We start from the raw sequence: 24,303 nt of genomic DNA, 5'->3' as shown, positions 1-24,303 counted from the left end.
CAGCGGGACAGGCAGCATCTCTGGAGAGAAGGAATGGGTGATGTTTCGGGTCGAGACCCTGCTTCAGACTGATTAGGGATAAGGGAAACGAGAGATATAGACGGTGATGTGGAGAGATAAAGAACAAAAGTAACGATGATATAGGAAACAGGCGATTGTAAGCTGTTTGTTGGGTGAAAATGAGAAGCAGGTGCGACTTGGGTGGGGGATGGATAGAGAGAGAGAGGGAATGCCGGGGCTACCTGAAGTGAGAGAAATCAATATTCGTACCACTGGGCTGTAAGCTGCCCAAGCGAAATATGAGATGCTGTTCCTCCAATTTGCATTTAGCCTCACTCTGACAATGGAGGAGACCTAGGTTAGAAAAGTCTGTGTAGGAATGGGAAGGAGAATTGAAGTGTCCAGCAACCGAGAGATCAGGTTGGTTCACGCGGACTAGGCGAAGGTGTTCCGCGAAACGATCACCCGGTCTACGTTTGGCCTCGCCGATGTCCACATCTTGAACAACGGATACAGTAGATGAGGTTAGAGGAGGTGCAAGTGAACCTCTGCCTAACCTGAAAGAACTGGACAGAGTCGAGGAAGCAGGTATAGCAACAGGTGTTGCATCTTCTGCGGTTGCAGGGGAAGGTACCTGGGGAGGGGGTGGTTTGGGTGGTAAGTCAAGTCAAGTCGTGTTTATTCGTCACATACGCATACGAGATGTGCAGTGAAATTAAAAAGTGGCAATGCTTGCGGATTGTGCAAAAAGACTACAAAACAGAATGGAATTACATATTTGTGGGAGAAAAAAAGGAAGACACAGCAATTTAAAAAGACACCACACAATAGTGTGGGATATCGAGCAGACACCAGTGAAGATCTCATCTATGATGGGAGAGGGGAACCCCCATTCCCTAAAGAATGAGGACATCTCGGATGTTCTAGTATTGAACACCTCATCTTGGGCACAGATAGTTGGAGGAATTGGGAGTAGGGGATAGAGTTTGTAATAGAAAACAATAGCTTGCAACACAATAGTATGAACATTGAAATCTTCAATTTTTGGTAACTCCCTTCCCCCCTTCTCCTTCCTCTGCCCATTTCTCCCACTATTCCACCCTGTCCTTTCCCCCTTTTCTTCCCCCATCCCCTTCAACCTATATCCCTCTGTCTGGATTCACATTTCAATGTGAATCCAGATGGATGCTGGAGTCAATTATAAAAGATGAAATAGCGGCACATTTGGATAGCAGTAGCAGGATCAGTCCGAGTCAGCATGGATTTACGAAGAGGAAATCATGCTTGACTAATCTTCTGGAATTTTTTGGAGGATGTAACTAGGAAAATGGACAAGGGAGAGCCAGTAGATGTAGTGTACCTGGACTTTCAGAAAGCCTTTGATAAGGTCCCACATAGGAGATTAGTGGGCAAAATTAGAGCACATGGAGGGGGTAGAGTGCTGACATTGATAAAAAATTGGTTGGCAGACAGGAAACAAAGAGTAGGGATTAACAGGTCTCTTTCAGAATGGCAGGCAGTGACTAGTGGGGGTACCGCAAGGCTCGGTGCTGGGACCGCAGCTATTTACAATATACATCAATGATTTGGATGAAGGGATTCAGTAACATTAGCAAATTTGCAGATGACACAAAGCTGGGTGGCAGTGTGAACTGTGAGGAGGATGCTAAGAGGATACAGGGTGACTTGGACAGGTTGGGGGAGTGGGCAGATGCATGGCAGATGAAGTTTAATGTGGATAAATGTGAGGTTATCCACTTTGGTGGCAAAAACAGGAAGGCATATAATTATCTAAATGGAGTCAAGTTGGGAAAAGGGGAAGTACAACGGGATCTGGGGGTCCTTGTTCATCAGTCAATGGAACTAAGCATGCAGGTACAGCAGGCAGTGAAGAAAGCAAATATCATGTTGGCCTTCATAACAAGGGGAGGTGAGAGTTGGAGCAAAGACGTCCTTCTGCAGTTGTACAGGGCCCTAGTGAGACCACACCTGGAGTATTGCATGCAGTTTTGGTCTCCCAATTTGAGGAAGGACATTCTTGCTATTGAGGGAGTGCAGCGTAGGTTTACAAGGTTAATTCCCGGGATGGCGGGACTGTCATATGTTGATAGAATAGAGCGGCTGGGCTTGTATACTCTGGAATTTAGAAGGATGAGAGGGTATCTTATTGAAACATATAAGATTATTAAGGGTTTGGACATGCTAGAGGCAGGAAACATGTTCCCGATGTTGGGGGAATCCAGAACCAGGGGCCACAGTTTAAGAATAAGTAGTAAGCCATTTAGAACGGAGATGAGGAAAAATATTTTCACACAGAGAGTTGTGAGTGTGTGGAATTCTCTGCTTCAGAGGGTGGTGGAGGCCGGTTCTCTGGATGCTTTTAAGAGAGAGCTAGACAGAGCTCTTAAAGATAGCGGAGTCAAGGGATATGGGGAGAAGGCAGGAACGGGGTACTGATTGTGGATGATCAGCCATGATCACACTGAATGGTGGTGCTGGCTCGAGGGGCCGAATGGCCTACTCCTCCACTAATTGTCTATTGGCTATTCTCTCCTCTCCTCTCCTTATTTGACACAATACTCCAAATGCGGCCTCACCAGCATCTTGTGCAACTGTGACATAACATCCCAATTTCTCTGGTAATTTCCCTAAATGATGAAGGTCAGCATGCCAAAAGCCTTCTTCACCAACCTATCTGCCTGTGACACTACTTTAGGGAATGATGTACTAGTATTCCGTGATCCCTCTACTCCACAGCACTCCTTACGGCACTGTAAAGGTCCTGCCCTTGTTTGACCTCATGATGCAACACCTCACATTTATTTGAATCATCTCACTTATCTGAATTAAACTCCTTTAGCCTTTCCTCGGCCACTTGCCCAGTTGATCAAGGCCTCACTGTGATTTTTGTTAACTGTCTACACTGTCTACAAAACCATCTATTTTTGTGTAATTTGAAAACGTACTGATCATGCCTATTATGTTCTCATCCCATCGTTGCTTTAAATGACAAACAGCAATGGGCCCCAGCATCGACCCGTTACACCATTAGTCACAGGGCACCAGCCTGAAAAACAACCTTCCACCACTACTCTGTTTCTTACCATGAAGCCAATTCTGTGTCCAGTTAGCTAACTCACCCTGGATCCAATACAATACAATTCAATTTATTGTCATTTGGACCCCTTGAGGTCCAAACGAAATGTCGTTTCTGCAGCCATACATTACAAAACAAAAAGACCCGAGACACAACACAGTTTACACAAACATCCATCACATCGTTGTGATGGAAGGCAAAAAAAACTTATCTCTCCACTGCACTCTCCCCCCCAATGTCAGAGTCAGAGTCAAAGTCAAAGCCCCCGGCTGGCGATGGCGATTGTCCCGCGGCCATTAAAGTCACGCCGGGTGATGCAAGGTCGCGCACCGGGTCTTGTTGTTAGAGCCCCCGGCGTGAGCTCGCAAAGTCCCGGGGCCATTCCAAGCCGCGCGGGGCGATGGTGTAAGGCCCCGCTCCAGATGCTCTTCAACCCCGCAACTCGGGCGGGAGAAGTCGCCGTTGCGGAAGCCCCGAAAAGCGGTCACCTAGCAGGGACCCGCGGGCTCCCGGTGCCGCCGTCCGCCAAACCCGCAGTTGCAGCCTCCGAACCTCCGGAGGTCGGGTGGCAGCAGCGCTCCACCACCGCTACACCCACTCCGGACTTAGCCAGCCCCGTGACGGTGAGTAGTCGGCAGCTCCACAGCTGGAACCCCAGGTCGTTCCTGTTGGAGGCCGCTCCACGTTGCAGCCCCAACGACAACGGAGACCCGACAAAGAAAAGGTTGGGTCTCCCGTGCAGGGGAAAGATTTTAAAGTTACCCCCTCCCCCCCACCCCCCCACACACATACCCCAACAACAACAAAAATAACAAAAACTACATAAAAACTAGACAAAAAATAATAAAACACAGACGGACTGCAGAGGCCGCTGCTGACGAGAGTCGCGCCGCCCACCGAATGGAATCTAACTTTCCAGAATAACCTTCCGCGTGTAACCTTCTCAAATGTCTGCGTCTATGACCCTTCTCTCACATGACTCCATAACAGAAAATGGTGTCCGTATTCATGTATTTCGATCAACAAAGGAAAATTGCTGGCAACGTACAATGATTTCATGGTATGCTAAAATCTGCAAGGCTTCACTGGTGGCAAGTGGCTGATAACATTTATTCATAGATGTATGTTGTAAGTGTCCAAGAGTAATGTGACATTTTTAGCCCTTTTGAGGACAATATCATTCTGTCCATTAGTTGACTTCTCAGAAGATGGAGTTGCACACCTGAACATATGCTGGCAAGCAGTGACTGAGGCGTACGTTTGTAGCAAACCTCTGAGGACCAGGTCAACCTACACTGAATGTTGCTGCATGTACGGAGTGGCTTGGGGACTAGATTGTGCATTCTGTCCCCCCAGAACATCAAGTAAGATACTAATTGTTTAATACAAAAATGTTTTATGAAACTTTTATGAAACAGAATTCTTTCAGTAGGCGGCAAACTGGTAAGATAATGTATGAGGACAATGAATATTGTATTTTGAGTTTCCAACAGATATTTCATGAGGGGAATTTTTAAAATATATCTGGAATAAAGAGTTCATATCCATGATGGTAACCATAGAATGTGTGGATTGTTGTAAAAACCCATTTGGTTCACTCATGCCATTCAGGGAGGGAAATCTATCAACCTTATTTGTTCTGTCTGTCCTATTGAACTTTCAGATTTGTATTTATTATTGTTGCTCAATACTAATTGTTCTTGAGAAGGTGATGATGAGCCATCTTTTTAATTACTCCAGTCCCTTTTGTTGAGGTGCTCCCACAATGTTATTGGGTTGTAAGTTTCAGGAATGATGAAGAAATAAAATATATTTTCAGGGCAATGCATAATTTGGAAGGGAATCCTCAGGAGTTGGTGTTCCCATGCTCAAATCCTTATGTGGTGAAGATCTTAAGTTTGGCAGGTTGTTGAACTAGGTGAGGGAAGTAGCTGTAATGCATTTTGTAGTTGGCATACACTGCAGCTGCGATATGAAAGTTTGGGAATGTGCTGAGCTTCATGAATGTTGTTTGAATTGCCCTCATCTAAGTAAGTGGAAAATATTCTATAATGCTCCAGAGTTATGACTAGTAAGACTTTGGGGGTAATAAGAGGTGAGACACTCACTTCAGGATAATCTGCTTTAGTAGCCGTGTTATTTATACGCCTGTTTCAATTCATCTTAATCATATAACCATATAACAATTACAGCACGGAAACAGGCCATCTCGACCCTTCTAGTCCGTGCCGAACACGTATTCTCCCCTAGTCCCATATACCTGCGCTCAGACCATAACCCTCCATTCCTTTCCCGTCCATATAACTATCCAATTTATTTTTAAATGATAAAAACGAACCTGCCTCCACCACCTTCCCTGGAAGCTCATTCCACACAGCCACCACTCTCTGAGTAAAGAAGTTCCCCCTCATGTTACCCCTAAACTTCTGTCCCTTAATTCTCAAGTCATGTCCCCTTGTTTGAATCTTCCCTACTCTCAGTGGGAAAAGCTTATCCACGTCAACTCTGTCTATCCCTCTCATCATTTTAAAGACCTCTATCAAGTCCCCCCTTAACCTTCTGCGCTCCAAAGAATAAAGCCCTAACTTGTTCAACCTTTCTCTGTAACTTAGTTGCTGAAACCCAGGCAACATTCTAGTAAATCTCCTCTGTACTCTCTCTATTTTGTTGACATCCTTCCTATAATTAGGCGACCATAATTGTACCCCATACTCCAGAATTGGCCTCACCAATGCCTTGTACAATTTTAACATTACATCCCAACTTCTATACTCAATGCTCTGATTTATAAAGGCCAGCACATCAAAAGCTTTCTTTACCACCCTATCTACATGAGATTCCACTTTCAGGGAACTGTGCACAGTTATTCCCACATCCCTCTGTTCACCTGCATTCTTCAATTCCCTACCTCTTCTGCTCTGTGTCTCCCAGGATGAATATAGTAGGGGGCTCAGCACTAGGGTAGGTGGTTAGCTTTTTTATAATGTGACTATAGTTTATAGTGTGAATATTACTTGACAATTTTGAACTGATATCTGTACATTGTTAATTTCTTGGGTAGACACAAAATGCTGGAATAACTCAGCGGGACAGGCGGCATCGCTGGAGAGAGGAATTGTTCATTTCTTGCTGGATGGTTTCATCTTCTGAGAAATGTTACAAATTATTGTCTGATTATCTATGAACCTTCCCCTTGGGACAGTGCCATGGAGAACTCACAGGACATAGAACAGTACAGCACATGAACAGGCCCTTCAGCCCATGAAGTCTGTTCAGGACATGATGTCAAATGAAACGTATCTCCTCTGCCTGCACGTGATCCGTATCCCTCCGTTCCTTGCTTGTCCATGTGCCTATTTAAAAGCTTTTTAAACACCACTATTGTATCTGCTTCCACCACTACTTAGCAGTGCATTCCAGGCACCTAGCCCTCTCTGCGTAAAAATATTTGCCCTGCACAATACTCCAATTGCGGCCTAATCAAAGTCTGTTTAAAGCTGTAAAAAGACTTCCTGACTCTTATGCTCAACGCTTTAACCGATGAAGGCAAGCATACCATATGCCTTCTTTGGCATTCCATCCATTAGTGTTCAGGAAGCTATGAATTTTCACTCCAAGATCCCTCTGTTAAGAGTCCTGCATTAACTGTATAGTTCCCCATTACATTTGACCACACAAATGGCAGCACCTCACACTTGCTCAGATTAAACTCCATCTGCCATTTCTCTACCCTCATCTGTAACTGATTTATGGAACACCACTGGTCATAGATGTTCATCCATGATCACACCCTTCCACTGCTGCCCTCCATTTTCTGTGGATAAGCCAGTTCTGAATACAAACTATCAAGTCACCATGGAGGTATTATATCTTAATCTTCTGGATTAGCTTTCAATGAGAGACCTTGTGAAATGCCTAATTAATGTCTATATAAACAACATCCACAAACACTAACCTCGTCAATCACCTCAGGGAGACAGAAATGCTGGAGAAACTCAGCGGGTGAGGCAGCATCTTTGGAGCGAAGGAATAGGTGACGTTTCGGGTCGAGACCCTTCTTCAGACTGATGTGGGGGTGGGGGGTGGGGGGGGGGGGGGGGGGGGCGGGAAGAGGAAAGGAAGAGGCGGAGACAGTAGGCTGCGGGAGAGCTGGGAAGGGGAGGGGAAAGAGGGAGAAAGCAAGGACTACCTGAAATTGGAGAAGTCAATGTTCATACCCCTGGGGTTTAAACTATCCAAGCGAAATATGAGGTGCTGCTCCTCCAATTTATGGTCACCTTCGTCACTTCCTCAAAAACCCAATCAAGTTTGTAAGGCATGACCTGCTGCGGACAAATATGCTGATTATCCACCATTAGGCTATTATCTTCTAAATGCAAGGTCCCAGAGAATTAGAGATCTCCATCAAGGCCTAGCAATCTCCTTTCTTGCCCCTCTCAATAACCTTGGATAAACCCATCCAGGCCCATTGAGATATATCCAACTTAATTCTCTTCAAGCCCCAACCACAATTTCTTTCTTGATCTCAAAGCCCCTAGCATATTATTCTTCCCCACATTGATTTCACTGTCCTCCATGTTCTTCTCCTTGGTGGTTTCTTCACTCACTGCCTACTCTCTATCCTGTGGGCCGCCTGTCTACTTTCTACCTGCATTTTCGGTACGACCACCTCTCTATAACTCCTATCATACTTCCAGACGATCCTGAAGTCATCCAGACACAGCTTCAGATCACAACCTATTTGGTCAGGCTATCAGAGATATTCTCTTAGTGTTACTCACCCCTCCCACCTCAGGTTCTCTGTTAATGTCTTTCTTTCCAAGTTCTGTAAAAAGGTCTCCACCATGAAACAATAATTTTGTTTTTCTTTCCACCAATGCTCCCTGACCGGCTTACTGTTTCATATTTTTATAATTTTGTTTCAGATATCCAAAATTTGCGATCTTTTTTGTTTCAAATAGAATGTCCGTTATATTTTCAGAGTGAAATGTTGATAATAATCAGGAATAATCAGTAGCTTGGTGTTTGCTTTCAGAAATCAACTAATTTATATTGAAGGATGTGTGCACCTACACAAGATATTTGTATCATGGGTTTGCCTAAATGTACGACTGATAATATTGTACTATGTTAGTAGGAACTGCAGATGCTGGTTTAAACCGAAGATAGACACAAAATGCTGGATTAACTCAGCGGGCCAGGAACCGTCTGGTTGCTAAACCTTTAAATCCCCCCCCCCCCTCCCATTCCCACACTGACCTTCTTCTATATTAATGTGTTTATTAACTATTTTTCCATTTCATTTTAGATGATTTTGCACAGCTTTGTAATGTTCCTAGGACATTTGGAGATGGATCAACCGGGCTCTCTGATAGATCTGGCTTTGAATTTGGCCACGAAACACCGTCCCGTGGTGAAGATTCACAACGTGGAATTGGATCCTATGACAATTACCTTCGGCCTGAATATGGACCATATGATTCTCAATATGGAGCAGAATATGGACAGGGAGATCGCTATTTTGGATCAAGATATGGACAAAGCAATCCTCAACCCGACTCAGGGTTTGAACTTAGAGACTCACGTCTTACTGCTCAATATGGTCCAACAGATTCCCAACGCGGACTTGAATACGGTTCAAGAGAATATTCACGCATTCCACAACACCGCCCTCAAGAGCCTCTGAGCATCCCTTTGTTCAGCAGCAGTGATAATGGTAAGAGGCGAATCAGTTTTCATTTATTATGTTGAATTAGTTGGATGAAAATCCATGTTGTATCTATTTATATAGAGAGCATGTGACTATTATCGAAGTAACAAAAGTAGTTCAGGTTGTTCTGTATTTGTAAGTAGAAACATAGAAACATAGAAAATAGGTGCAGGAGTAGGCCATTCGGCCCTTCGAGCCTGCACAGCCATTCCAATATGATCATGGCTAATCATCCAACTCAGTATCCTGTACCTGCCTTCTCTCCATACCCCCTGATCCCTTTAGCCACAAGAGCCACATCTAACTCCTTCTTAAATATAGCCAATGAACTGGCCTCAACTACCTTCTGTGGCAGAGAGTTCCAGAGATTCACCACTCTCTGTGTGAAAAATGTTTTTCTCATCTCGGTCCTAAAGGATTTCCCCTTTATCCTTAAACTGTGACCCCTTGTCCTGGACTTCCCCAACATCGGGAACAATCTTCCTGCATCTAACCTGTCCAACTCCTTAAGAATTTTGTAAGTTTCTATAAGATCCCCCCTCAATCTTCTAAATTCTAGCGAGTACAAGCCGAGTCTATCCAGTCTTTCTTCAATCTGTGTAAACATCTTTATGGTTTTGATTATATTAGCTATACATGTTCTTCTCTGACTTCAAAAGATAGTCAAGAATATTTAATTAAGTTATTGAATATAACCGATCTTCCAGAATGCTGGTTCTCCAACGCCTCTCAGTTTATATTAACAACATAGAATAGACAGTGTGAAATAAAGTTTATCAGACGTGTAAAAAAAAATGAAAAGCCAAAACAGGATAAGGTTGTTTCTCTTTGCAGAAAGGTCAGTAACTGGGGGCATGGTAATTAGTCGAAGGATAAGAGGGAGGTTGAGAAAAATATATTTTTCATTGGTGGAATTCTGGAACTCATTGCCTAAAAGTGAGATGGAGTCAGAGAGATTTAAAAATCTAGAGCAACACCTGAGTGCTATTACCTCTAGGGCTGTGGACCAAGATTAACCTAAAATCTAAATGTTTGATCAAATTGAATACAATAAGATTGGCCTGCTTCTCAGCCATAAATTTGCATGAGAGATTGTTAATAATATAGCTTCTTTGGGAAACTGAGTTGACAATTGGTTCAATAAAGGATTTCTTTTGTCAACAACAGGCAATGGAAGGATTTGTTACGAGAATCCTGAGTAAGATAAAAACTAAAACCTACTTCTTGAGAAATGCACCTGTGGTAGGACATACACCTGCTAATTTGTAATTATTTGTATACACACACACTCAATTTACCCTCCTCCCCTCCATGGCCACCCTTCTGCCCACTGAAAACTAATTTTGGTGTCATTCATTCCTTCCACCACTAGATGCCACATTCAATAGCTCTAAACATTTTACAGTTGCATGCTCTGACACTGATTAAGTTCATCAAAGTTTGCAACACACAAACAGGGCTTTTAGCCCTCTGGGTCCACACTGTCGATCAATACCCATTGGCACAATCCTATGTTAATCCCATTTTTTAAATTCTCTCCACATTCTCATCAACTCCCCTCAGTTTCTACCACTCATCTACACACTGGGACCAATATAACTTACTAACCAATTGTTAACCTATGATGAACGTTTGTTGGCACTGGGTCTGTAATCACTACAGTTTAGAAGAATGAGGGGGGACCTCATTGAAACATACAGAATAATGAAATGCTTGGATAGAGTGGATGTGGAGAGGATGTTTCTACTAGTGGGAGAGTCTAGGACTAGAGGTCATAGGCACAGAATTAAAGGGCGTTATTTTAGGAAGGAGATGGGGAGAAACGTCTTTAGTCGGAGGGTGGGGAATCTGTGGAATTCTTTGCCAGAAGAATGTGGAGACCAAGTCAATGGATATTTTTAAGGCAGAGATAGGTAGATTTTTGATTAGTACAGGTGTCAGAGGTTATTGGGAGAAGGCAGGAGAATGGGGTTAGGAGGGAGAGATAGATCAGCCATGAATGAATGGTGGAGTAGACTTGATGGGCCGAATGGCCTAATACTACTCCTATTCCTTATGACCTTAATTAACATGGCAATCTATACATCTTTAGGATATGGGAAGAAATCAGAGCTGCCTGAAAAATTGACCCAGTCACAGAGCGACTGTGCAAACACCCGATTGACTGAACCCATGGTCAGGATTGAACCTAGGAATCTGATCTATGAGGCCATGGCTCCAGTAGTTGTTCCACTGTAGGATTTACTCCATTTTAAGTTTAAAATTCATATAACTTTTTTCTCTGAATCAATATGATCTGCTTATTAGCGGCTGAGTGGCCAAAGAGCGAACAGCTGGTAATTGCCATTATTGTGAACAATTGAATCTTTAAATAAACGTATTGAACTCAAGGGAACCACATTTTATGCAAACACGATATGTAAAGACTGTGTATTAGTGTTCTATTGTATATATTAAGCATATATATATATATATATATATATATTTCTTGCCTGTATCTCTGAAAAAATCTTAGCAATGACAAATGATAAAAATGGTTCTAGTAGGCATGCTGAAAACTACTAATTTGAAATAGTTTTTAATATTTTTTCTTAATATAACATTGTGGACTTTATATCCATCACACTGGGTTACAGACACATAACCACTGGTATGAGGTAATAAGCACTGGTACGGCAGTTTGAAGATGGGAAGTATCATCTTTATTAGTATTCAGCATTTTTTAATCTGTTTTCACAGAACGATCCAGCAGCTTTGAAGGTTTACAAGCAGAGGAGTGTGGAATTCTGAATGGTTGTGAAAATGGCCGATGTGTGCGAGTGCAGGAAGGATACACTTGTGATTGTTTTGATGGGTTTGAGCTTGATATGACAAAAATGACATGTGGAGGTAAGTGAACTTTTAATTCAGTATAATTGTATTTCTGCGCTTCACTTTTCCCTCATACTGCCACTTCTGATCACCAATCACCATCCAATGGTTGAGGGTGAAGGCTTGAGGCATCCCCACTTGATTAGTTTAACTTTGATTGTAGAACAGAACTTGTTCCTATCATATGGTACTTTTGACGACACTACCTGCAGCTGTCCTCCCTGCACATCCCTGCACTTCAGCTTTCTCCCAAACTTTTCTAAAAAGATGACATGCTGTTTATATCAACCATGAGAAATTTAAACGATATGGGAATAAATAGTAATATGGAGTTGAAGCTAATCAGCTATAGTTTAGTTTAGGTCTCAGCGGGTGAGGCAGCATCTCTGGAAACAAGGAATGGGCGACGTTTCGGGTCGAGACCCTTCTTCAGAATATTTTAGTTTATATATAAACTAAATATAAAAAATGGTTTTGTTTAGTTTCGTTTAGAGATGAATGTGGAAACAGTCCCTTTTGCCCACCAAGTCCACACCAACCAGCAATCATCCATACACTAGTTCTATCCCCCACCATGGGTACCATAACAAAGGGAAGGGACTTGAACTTTATTTCGCCTTCCATCACAATGAGGAATGTGTAGGAGTCACTGTTCTGAATGGTTGTAGGATGTGTAGGATGTTCATGTTAAAATGTGTTTTGGGTGTTCTGTTGCTTTTTATTTGTATGACTGACTTGGCAAATGAAATTCCTCGCATGTTGCAAAACATACTTGGCAAATAAAGTACTATTCTGATTCTGATTCTGATACACTAGTTCCTCCCGCCACGGTTACCATGTAATCCCGTGCTACCTGCTCCATGGTCGGATAGTCGGCGACTAAATCGTCTCCCTCACCTGGTTTGCCAGGTGAGGAGGGGGCTGTGGACCCCCAGCAGGACCAAAAACAAGACCTGTCAAAGGGCAGATGAGCTCCTAGCGAGCCAACGGCCATCCACACTTCAGTAGAAGTTGCGATCGCTCTCGCACATAGCATTGTAAGGAACGATGATAAAGCACACACGCACCAAAATCCTATACTTCCAGCGGCGGAAGTCTGCAGGAACTGGAGGACAGATGTGTGGTGCGTCCGTCACCGTTCCCGTCGGAAACCAGCACCACTGCGTCACTAATGTTTTCAACGATGATGATGATGATCCTAAACACGAGGGATAATTTGCAGAAGACAATTGACCTACAAACCGACACATCTTCTTCGGATGTGGGAGGAAACCGGAGCACCCAAAGCAAACCCACGAGGTCACAGGGAGAACATCCAATCTCCGTACTGACACTACCCATAGTCAGGATCGAACCCAGGTCTCTGGCGCTGTAAGGCAGCAACTCCACCGCTGTTCCACTGAGGAAAGTGTCTTTGTCAAACGAGTGAAGAGGGCAGAATGTTTTTATGTGATTCATAATTTGATCAAGTTTGTCAAAGTCACATTTCACAGAAAGCCTGATACACCATTTGTGCATCAAACAATTACATTGACAATGGCTGAATCTAATCTGATTTTGATTATTTCATGTTTTTCACATAAGATCAATGCCAGGAGCCCTGTTGGTTGGGCTGGTGGTCATGCGTTTAATCTGAATGATGGTTTCATTCCATTCTTTCCTCCAAGCCTTGGCACTGTTGAGGCCAACAAGGAGTTGAACACTTGGACACCAAGGGAAGAGTTTAGAGATACAGTGTGGAAACTGGCCCTTCAGCTGACCATGCCGACCATTGAACATCTGTACACCAGATCAATGCTATCCCAGTTTCACACACCGGGGGCAATTTACAGAAGCCAATTAACCAACAAACCTGTATGTCGTTGAGATGATGGAGGAAACTGGATGAAACACACCCAGTCACAGGAAGAACATACAAAGTCCGTACAGATAGCACCCCTAGTCAGGATTGAACCTGGGCCACTGGCACTGTGAGGCAGCAGCTCTATCACTGTGCTGCCCCAATCATCCCAAGAACTGGGGTGATTTTTTTAAATTAATGGGAGGCCTGGTGATCATTTATGTGGGTGACCACAATGTGGAGGAGTAATATTGTCAGCAGCTTTGAATTGTTTTTCACTGTAGAGTTCTTGTGATCACAAGCATTGCAGAATTTAACTGGATGTCATTGAATGAGTTGAATTACCCTCATCTTTACTTCATTTCAGATATAAATGAATGTGAGGACCTCAGTGACACCATACCACTCTGCAGGAATGCAAACTGTGAGAACACAGAGGGATCATATAAATGCATCTGTTTACCAGGCTATATGCTTTCGCAGAATTCTAATGACTGTATACTGGAAGTGGAAGCAGGACATCAATAAGAATCTCAGCACTGTTCCCCAGGAAGGGAGTCGGAAGCACTTAGTGATTTATTTTAAGGGGGAAATGTTTATTTTACTTGGGATTGTCAATGATGTCACAGAAGTTTCAGTAAAGCTTCAGTGATACATCAAAGCTGTAGGGTGGAATTGCTCAGCTTCTGTATAATTTATATCGATGACTTTTAAAACAATTCTTGATTAAATTGGCAATGATTACTTTGATGTAAGTAAAGTACAGAGAGACAACACAAAGAGCAAGTTGGCTGAGATTAAGAGTTTGCGAAGCCATTATGCTACTTGAAGACACCATGAATGGCTTTGAAATAATTGATATCAAGATCATTTTAAGTATCACAATTTAGAGTAAATTATTTCTGTGAATAATCGAGAAGGCTGAACTTCTGCGGAATCTGGCCAGTGAGCAAACTCTTCAACAAAACACAGCTTTATAAAATTGATCATTATTTGGTTCACGTCTCTGTTACTGTGGCTTCCTGTTCATCAACATATTTTTGGAGAGGGGAAGGAATGGGAACCAAAAATGGTGATGAAGGAAGTACAAATATACGGGAGGGATTAACTTTGTAACTCAAAGATCCACATTTTACTGCTGTTCGCTGAACTACTGCAATGTGTATGGTTTCTATGGCAATGTTATGAAAATAAACTCTTTAAATAATAGACTTTAGCACAAAGACTGTTAAGCTCCTAAAATACATATTAAACCCATATTGGATCAGATGACAAGCAGGTGGATTACTGAAATTCTAGAAAATTAATTAACTGCATCGTATAAAGTAATAGAAATTCTTAAAATTAAAATTATAATTAAATTAGGTGAGATGGAATTGTTGGAAATTAAGTTCCATGTGATCAGTCTGTATTTCAATGGGACACACTGTGAACATTCAGATTAAGAGGTAGAACAGATGGCTAGATCCTGTCAAACAGTGCTGATTAGAAGAATGTACTTTACCCGTCCCATCAACAGCTGAACAAGAAGCATGCACTGTCTACAACTCTGCATGGTTCAGATTATCACGGTGTGTTTCAGCTATTTTTATTTCTTGTCCTTTAAATATTGAAGCTACCTGCAGCAGTCCTCCCAATCCTACCCCAGTCAACTTATTTTGAAGTATGTGTCTGTACATTCAATACAAGAAGTGCTTTCCATTTCCTTACAGTAACCTTACATTCCAGAGTTTCACATTGTGGTGAAGGCCAGTTCAGATAAGGCTCAGCCCAAACAATCATGGTTGATATCTAAAATCATAGCTTACCAACATTAAAAGGTTTGAGTCTGGATTTAATCAGATTGAAGATTATCCCCAATGGTCACGCCGAAGGTTAGCTTAAAGTGATTCGACTGCCCAGATGTTCTAAGAATAAATTCTTATTTCAGAGGATAATGTTAAAAACGATAATCTTCTGGATTGCTGAACAAGCACCCAGAATGGTATCATTCTATTTGAAAAAATTTCCATGGCCTCTACTCAGCTGTTCCAGTGCTGATGAGATAAGACGTGGACACATGTTGTTCAATTTCAGCTGATGCTGTTGTCCTCAGCACAGTTGATTAAATGTACTCCAACGCCTTGTGTTACATATTTGTTCTAGCATTGTATAATCAATTGTTGATAAAGAAGCAGTCAAATAAAGTTTCTTTTAGTGCAATGCAACCAGAGCAAAGTCTAAACCAGAGCAAAGATCATAATTTGAATCAATGGAAACCATACTATCTGTCCAATTTTGCAATTAAAAATACTTTATGTAATAAATGTAGCCAGAAATTTGCAACAAAACAGGATGTATATTATTTTCAGTAATCTTAAAATACATTTTAATAAATAATTCTTTACCTGGCAGTTTTTTTAAAGGATGCTATTGTTTATAAATGCACTTTAATTTTATTAGTATTAGTTTGCTTTGAAAGATTACCTCAGCTGCAATAAATATTCACTTTTTTTCTTTAGTTTATCTCCTGAAATAGTTGATTTCCAGGTTTGGCTGTGCCTTCAGGAATTCTGCCACACATAATTAAAGTAGTAAACCTTCATGTTTTCAAATGAACACCCGAACCGGATATCTCAATTTGCCTGATCTTCCCCAACACTTTAAACTTTCAGCAAATGATATCAGAAATGACATAAGAAACTCTGCCCATTTTCTTCTCCTGACTCCTTAAAGCTCATGTTAATTGCAGGGTTCTTTATCCTGATATTGGCTGAAGTGATATGGAAGAAGGATTAAATCTGGAACAAATGTGGCTCAGCAGCTAACCAAATAATCTCACATTATTTTTTTTAATACAATAAGAATATACATTCAAATCCACAAACATAAATGTGAACATTTTATAAGGACTTCCTGTGATCTAACCTGTACTAAAGCAAATACAAATCAACGATTGAAAATCTCAAGTAAAGGAAACATATATGAGTATTTTTTTCTTTGTGTGTGTATTTTGTTTTTTTTTAACATAATGATAAGCTCTGGTATATCTTGTAAATCATACTTGCTACTAAATTTTTTGTAAAGCTATGACATCTGATTACTGTACATGTTTTGTGGATACCTTATCATTCTCAAAAGCAAAGGAGCATATGTTTTGTACAGAGTTATATGCAAAATACAATGTATTTAATGTTTTACGTAAGGTAAAAGCTGGTTATTTAGCAATAACATTGAAACTGTTAGTTTGGACTATTTCACAAGTCATCTGGTTATAAATTCTAGTATCTCATGTTGATCGTTTAATGTGTTTGGTGCCTTATACATTTTTCATTCTTCTGAACACTTTTGTAACTTAAAGGTTATAAATGCATTTTCAATAATGTGACATATAAATCGCAAATGCTTTACTCTGTGGAACAGTTCTATCAACTAATATTAGAAATACAATATGCAGTGATTCATAAAATAGCTTATTGCCAGTCTCTCAAGTGCAGTTGAGCCTGGGTGTTAAATGCACAAATCCATGTCATACAAATGAACTTTAAGAGCAACAAATAGGAAGAAATGTGGTCAGAGTTGCTTGCACTAAATGTGCAAAAATAATAATGTAAACTTTCTGAAATCCTGTCCCATCACTTAAGTGGTGCCATATTTTATAGAAACATAGAAATTAGGTGCAGGAGTAGGCCCTTCGGCCCTTCAAGCCTGCACCGCCATTCAATATGATCATGGCTGATCATCATTTTGGAAGTGAAATATAGCGCATTATTAAGTATTTAGTGATCATCTCCAAGGACATTTTTTCTCATACTTGAGACTAAGTGGCAATTTCCCAACCTTGCACAACTTTAAACTAATGGGCAGAAAATTCTGTGACCATATGATTTGTTATGCTGTCTTAAGAACACAAACATTAATATAGATATAGGCCATATGAATAAGATCATAGTTGATTAGTCTTGGCCTCGGCTCCACTTTTCTGCCTATTCCCCTTGAACCCTTGATGGCCTGGAGACCAAGAAATTGACAGGCTTATCAATATATGCAATAAGTGAAATTTACGAGAAAAAACGTGAAGAAGATCATCCTTTGAATATTAATTATAAATCTTAGTTTGTGATTGCCTTAGATTTGACTTTATTGGTACTTGCATGTGATCTCTAAGGACCAGGCGTAATTAAAAGTAGAGTTACTTACTTTAATGGTCATTTCCCAGCCAGTTTCTATGCTGTAATTCTTGTAACCTGAGAACTGGCATTGGTTGATTTCAAGTATTTGCAAATATTTTCCTGTTGTCACAGCAAACTACAAATTCTAATCAATGTTCTTGTGCCTGTATTTTTCAAAGAAACAAAAAAAGCTGCTGCAAAGAACTGGTCTTGTTTCCACGTTCTTTCCAGCTCGAGTGAAGTTCTTCCGTCACTTCCTTACATTTGGAATCAAAACCAAGGATTGATCTGTATTGTGTGAAAATTAATTTGTAGTTCAAGCAAATATGTCCGGACCTGATTTACAAACCAATATGCAATTAAATATAGATGAGCCGATTAACTCGGTGGGCTGAAGGGCTTGTTTCCATGCTGTATCTTTCAATCAATCAGATTTGCTTAGGTAAGATCTCAGATGATGTGCAGGCTAGGAAACGCACTATACATCCCAACTGTTTGCTTGCTTAGTTGATAAGGAAACATTTGCTGTTGCAGTACCAGATATTTCCCCAAGGCTGGTACGGTGATTCTGCAAGAAATACTACAGTATGTGGAAGCACTAGCTACAAACAGTAATCGATCGCATGTGTCTTCTCATTTGTTGCAATCATTATGTTGAATGTTCCATCGCCTAGACAGTGAGTTGGTACTGCCTTTACACCACTTTTCTGACCAGAAGGGTCACCTGTGCCATTGAGTATGAATTTATCACTTTCAACCTTCGAAATAAAACTGGTTGTAACTCTACTATTTTCTTTGTCTTTCCTTTATATGGAATACTCCCCTTTTTGTTTTGTTTAATGTGGTTATTGTAGATATTATGTATCTTGTCTGAAAATGCTGCAAAACCTTTTTTCCATGACTAGGCCAGAAATGTTTGGCACAAGGAGAGGGCGTTCCACCAACAATTCTGACCTGACCCAGGGGTTCTGTGTTTAAGAAAGAACTGCGGATGCCCATTTGTTCATTGTATCTTATGACCAAGTGGCATGAAATTATATTTGTCTACACAAAAAAATTTGAAAACCATGTATCATTTTCCTTCCACTTCACAATTATGCGCCACTTTGTGTTGGTCTATCACATAAAATCCCAATAATATACATTTACGTTTGTGGTTGTAACGTGACAAAATGTGGAAAAGTTCAAGGGGTATGAATACTTTTGCAAGCCACTGTACATTTCATCGGTAAGCATGATATTGAAGTTCTTGGTTTGACAAGGTACTGCCTTTCAATTCGCCATAATTAAATCAACCAAACACCCACATTGGACAGGCTAGATGCTGGAAGATTGTTCCCGATGTTGGGCAAGTCCAGAACAAGGGGTCACAGTTTAAGGATAAGGGGGTAATCTTTTAGGACCGAGATGAGGAAAACATTTTTCACACAGAGTGGTGAATCTCTGGAATTCTCTGCCACAGAAGGTAGTTGAGGCCAGTTCATTGGCTGTATTCAAGAGGGAGTTAGATGTGGCCCTTGTGGCTAAAGGGATCAGGGGGTATGGAGAGAAGGCAGGTACAGGATACTGAGTTGGATGATCAGCCATGATCACATTGAATGGTGGTGCAGGCTTGAAGGGCTGAATGGCCTACTCCTGCACCTATTTTCTATGTTTCTATGTTTTCAGTCTTGCATTTATCATTAATCTTCAATAGTTCCAATCCCAGGAACTTCAGTATTCCACGTACCATTCCTAGCCATAAATCCTACATATCTTTAACAGCTTATGTACACAGATGCTTCACAGGGGATATCTTTTAGATTTTTGTCTCTAATTTCATCTTGTTGAAAATAATTTATATACAATTCTACAACCTTTGTCCAAAAAGGATGCATTTGCTTGAAAGTATCCAAAGTGTATTTTATCAGTTCCTTTTTTCCCCATTTTTTCCAAGGACTGAGTATGCAAGATGCACTGTATATGCTATCAGTTCCTTTTTTTAATTTCGATTTTGAGGACTGAGAAATTTACCTGGTTGTTTTCTCATTGGCCTGGGCTTCTTTTCTCCTCTCCCCCATGGTTTTATCATGATATATAACATCACAAATATATATGCTGGCAGATCTCCTTCCTTTGTCATTCTGGCATGTTTGCATGCATCTTGTGTTACTATTCATGTGCCATTTTGTCAGATCTTTATTAAAAATGATGTACATACTCACAACTAATTACTTATGTTTAGTTTAGAAATACAGTGCAGAAACAGGCCCTTTGGCCCACCGAGTCTGCACTGACCAGCGATCACTGTACACCAACAGTACTACACATCAGGGACAATTTACAATTTTTACCAAAGCTAAATGAACCTACAAACTTGTACGTCTTTGGAGTGTGGGTGGAAACCGAAGCATCCGGGGAAAACCCACGTGATCACAGGGAGAGCGTACAGGTCCGTACAGATAGCGCCTGTAGTCAGGATGGGGGCGCAGCAAGCCGGCTGCCCTGCCAGCAGCGTGTTGGTCATTTTCTACTTTTTTTGTTTTTTTAGTATGGCCCAATGTGTGTTTTTAATGTTTTTCGGTGTGTCGTGTGTGTGTGGGGGTGGGGTGGGTAGGTGGGTAAGGGAGAAACCGTTTTGGTCGCCTCCTCCATGGAGAGGCAACTTTTCCATGTCGCCTCCCCCCGACCTACATCAGCTTGAAGCCGCTGTCTGCGGTGCTCCTAACCGCGGGCGCGGCGGGGACTTACCATCCGGAGCGGGATCCCTCGCTGGGGATCCCTGGAGAAGAACTCCGACCACCGGCCCACCGGCCTACATCAGCTTGAAGCCTGCGGTGCTTCTAACTGTGGTACACCGGAGACTTTAGATCTTCGACCGCCGGCCTGCAGCCTACGCCATCTTGAAGCCGCGGTCTCCGGTAGGGAAGTACCGATTCAGGACTTACCTTGTCTGCACATCTGGCCGCCCGCAGCGGCGACTGCGGAGGGTTGTGGTCCCGACCACAGGGGATAATGGAGGAGGACTGACTAAACGTTGTGCCTTCCACCACAGTGATGAATGTTCTGGTGGATGTTTGTGTTAAATTTTTATTGTGTATTGGGTGTTCTTTTTTTATTGTACAGCTGCTGGCAAGTTCATTTCACTGCACTTTATTGTGTATGTGACGAATAAATCTGACTATTGACTATTGATCAAACCCAGGCCTCTGGCGTGGTTTTGGCAACATTTTTCCTGTATCTAGCTTGTCCAGTCCTTTTATAATTTTATATGTTTCTATAAGAGTCCCCCTCATCCTTCTAAACTCTGGTGAATACAAGCCTAGTCTTTTCAATCTTTCCTCATATGAGTCCCGCCATCCCAGGGATCAATCTCGTGAACCTACGCTGCACCGCCTCAATCACAAGGATGTCCTTCCTCAAATTAGGAGACAAAAACGACACAATACTCCAGATGTGGTCTCACCAGAGCCCTATACAACTGCAGAAGGACCTCTTTACTCCTATACTGAAATCCTCTTGTTATGAAGGCCAACATTCCATTAGCTTTCTTCACTGCCTGCTGTACCTGATCTGATTTGATTCAACTTTATTGTCATTGCACAAATACGAGTACAGGTGCAACGAAATGCAGTTTAGCATCTGGTCAGAGTGCAAGATAGTAGAAATAAAAATACTGGTTAAACAATATGTGCAATGTGGATGAATAGGCAAAGGTGCTGGTACATAGGCAAAAAAATGTATACAGATGGGAGAGTACGCCAACTTTCAGTGACTGATGTACAACGATACCCAGGTCTCGCTGTACCTCCCCCTTGCCTAACCTAACCCCATTGAGATAATAATCTGCCCCCTTATTTTTGCCACCAAAGTGGATAACCTCACATTTATCTATATTATACTGCATCTGCCACGCATCTGCCCACTCACTCAACCTGTCCAGGTCACCCTGCAACCTCCTAACATCCTCTTCAAGGTTCACACTGCCACCCAGCTTTGTGTCGTCCGCAAACTTGCTAGTGTTGCTCCTAATTCCCTCTTCCAAATCATTAATATATATGGTAAACAGATGCGACCCCATCACCGAGCCTTGCGGCACTCCACTCGCCACTGCCTGCCATTCTGAAAAGGACCCGTTCACTCCTACTCTTTGCTTCCGGTCTGCCAACCAATTTTCTATCCACGTCAACACCCTACCCCCAATACCATGTGCTCTAAGTTTAGTCACCAGTCTCCCGTGTGGGACCTTATCAAAGGCTTTCTGAAAGTCTAGATACACTATATCCACTGGCACCCCTTCATCTATTTTACTTGTCACATCCTCAAAAAATTCCAGAAGATTAGTCACGCATGATTTCCCTTTCATAAATCCATGTTGACTTGGACTAATCCTTTTACTGCTATCCAAATGCCCCATTATTACCTCTTTAATAATTGACTCCAGCATCTTTCCCACCACCGAAGTCAGGCTAACTGGTCTGTAATTCCCCGTTTTCTCTCGCGCTCCTTTCTTGAAAAGTGGGATAAAGTTAGCTATCCTCCAATCCACAGGAACTGATCCTGAATCTATTGAACATCAGAAATTGATCACCAATGCGTCCACTATTTCTAGAGCCACCTCCCTGAGAACCCTGGGATGCAGACCATCAGGCCCAGGGGATTTATCATCCTTCAGTCCCATTAGCCTACCCAATACTATTTCTCGCCTAATGAAAATTTATTTCAGTTCCTCGACCCCCTTAGATCCTATGTCCTCCAGTACATCTTGGAGATTGTTTGTGTCTTCCTCAGTGAAGATAGATCTGAAGTACCTGTTCAACTCTTCTGCCATTTCCTTGTTACCCATAATAATTTCACCCGTGTCTGCCTTTAAGGGACCCACATTTGACTTTGCTACTCTTTTTCCCTTAACATATCTCAAGAAGCTTTTACTGTCCTACTTTATATTCCTGGCCAGCTTCCCCTCGTACTTCATCTTTTCAGCCCGTATTGTTTCCTTCTGTTGTCCTATGAAAGTTTCCCAATCCTCTGGCTTCCGGCTACTCTTTGCTGTGTTGTACATCTTTTCTTTTAGTTTTATTCTATCCCTAACTTCTCTTGTCAGCCACGGTTGCCTCCTACTCCCCTTAGAATCTTTCTTCCTTTTTGGATTGAAATGATCCTGCGTCTTCCGGATTATGCCCAGAAATTCCTGCCATTGCTGTTCCACCATCATTCCTGCTAGGATCCCTTTCCAGCCTACCTTGGCCAGCTCATCTCTTATGCCTTTATAGTCCCTCCCCTTTGTTCAACTGCATAACAGACATTTCCGATTTAACCTTCTCCTTCTCAAATTGCAGATTAAAACTAATCATATTATGATCACTACCTCCAAGCGGTTCCTTTACCTCGAGTTCTCTTATCATATCTGGTTCATTGGACAACACTAAATACAGAATTGTCTTTTCTCTGGTCGGATCCATTACAAGCTGCTCTAAGAATCCCTTTCCAGCCTACCTTGGCTTGTTCAACTGCATCACTGACATTTCCGGTCCAGTGGATCTTCAACACGTTTGGATTCTATTGTATTATCTACAGCTATGTTGTGTAATACTCTGCCAGTCAGATGCAATTAGGAAATTAAGAATTAAAGAAAAATAACTTACATTTTTTAAAAGCACAAATGATGAGGAAAAATCTATTTGATTATAATTATTCCCAGGAATTTCAACTTTGACAGTAAAGGGCCTGTCCCACTGTACGAGGTAATTCAAGAGCTCTCCCGAGTTTAAAAAAAATCAAACTCGTGGTAAGTACGTAGAATGTACGTAGCGGCTACGTCGGAGCTCATGGATGTCTCGTAGCGGCTCGTAACGCTAACGGCAGGTACTCAGGAATCGCGGTAACTCGTGAGGTTTTTTCTGCACTGTGAAAAATGTCCACGAGAGCCCCGAGTACCTACGAACGGCCATTACCGTAATTCTCCGAGTTCGAATCAGGGGAAACTCGGGAGAACTCTTGAATTACCTCGTACAGTGGGACAGGCCCTTTAGGCTTCCAATCTTGCCAACTACAGGGCATGGTGGAAAAGCCAAATTTTCAGCTTTATTCAGGCACTGGTGTCAAAGATCCTATAACACTGATAGTAAAAAAAAACTTGGGGCTCAGGCTAGAAGTGGCGGTAACAGGACACCCGAAATGCAGCAGTAAAAGAAATAGAGACTAACAATTTAAGAGACGGATAAGGTCGAAGGTCTGAAAAAATACCACTTGAACAGTAACACACAAGGTGCATGAAAATATGTCATGATGACAGAGATATCACACTTGGGATGTGCCCACAAATACTCGGGTACAACTATCTGGTGGAGTTGGATGTGGTGAATTGTGGTGGGGCAAAGAGGTATTGTTATTACTGGATATGTGAGAAGACAGTCACAGTAAATACAAATGAAATTGCAAAGCGATATCTTAACTTTCACTTAGACAAAAAGGCACTAGATACCAAGATTAAGCTTGATAACATTGCCCGTATAACTCCCCTGCAAAATTCTGAGGATAAGATAACATGGTGATGATGATAAACTAATGATTTTTTTTGTTGAAAATTGAAGGATGATTGTGTAGTCTGCCAGATATACTCAGATTAGTACCTTCTGAACTTGGACGGACAAGA

The 24,303-nt window shown here is 41.8% G+C and overlaps 1 protein-coding gene across 1 annotated transcript in view; it reads left to right on the top strand.

The window, feature by feature from the left end:
* ltbp2 (latent transforming growth factor beta binding protein 2) overlaps positions 1–18,455 on the top strand; it is a 175,373-nt gene extending 156,918 nt beyond the window's left edge. The window contains exons 33-36 of the mRNA XM_033027651.1: positions 4,291–4,461; positions 8,406–8,813; positions 11,547–11,696; positions 13,886–18,455. Of these exons, the coding sequence (XP_032883542.1) occupies positions 4,291–4,461; positions 8,406–8,813; positions 11,547–11,696; positions 13,886–14,046 (890 nt within the window). The 3' untranslated portion in view covers positions 14,047–18,455. The remainder of the gene's footprint in view (positions 1–4,290; positions 4,462–8,405; positions 8,814–11,546; positions 11,697–13,885) is intronic.
* Positions 18,456–24,303: the final 5,848 nt, after the last annotated feature.

This window comes from Amblyraja radiata, chromosome 9 (assembly GCF_010909765.2).
Source record: "Amblyraja radiata isolate CabotCenter1 chromosome 9, sAmbRad1.1.pri, whole genome shotgun sequence".
NCBI classification, from domain to species: domain Eukaryota; kingdom Metazoa; phylum Chordata; class Chondrichthyes; order Rajiformes; family Rajidae; genus Amblyraja; species Amblyraja radiata.
This window is presented reverse-complemented; position numbering and strand designations above follow the sequence as displayed.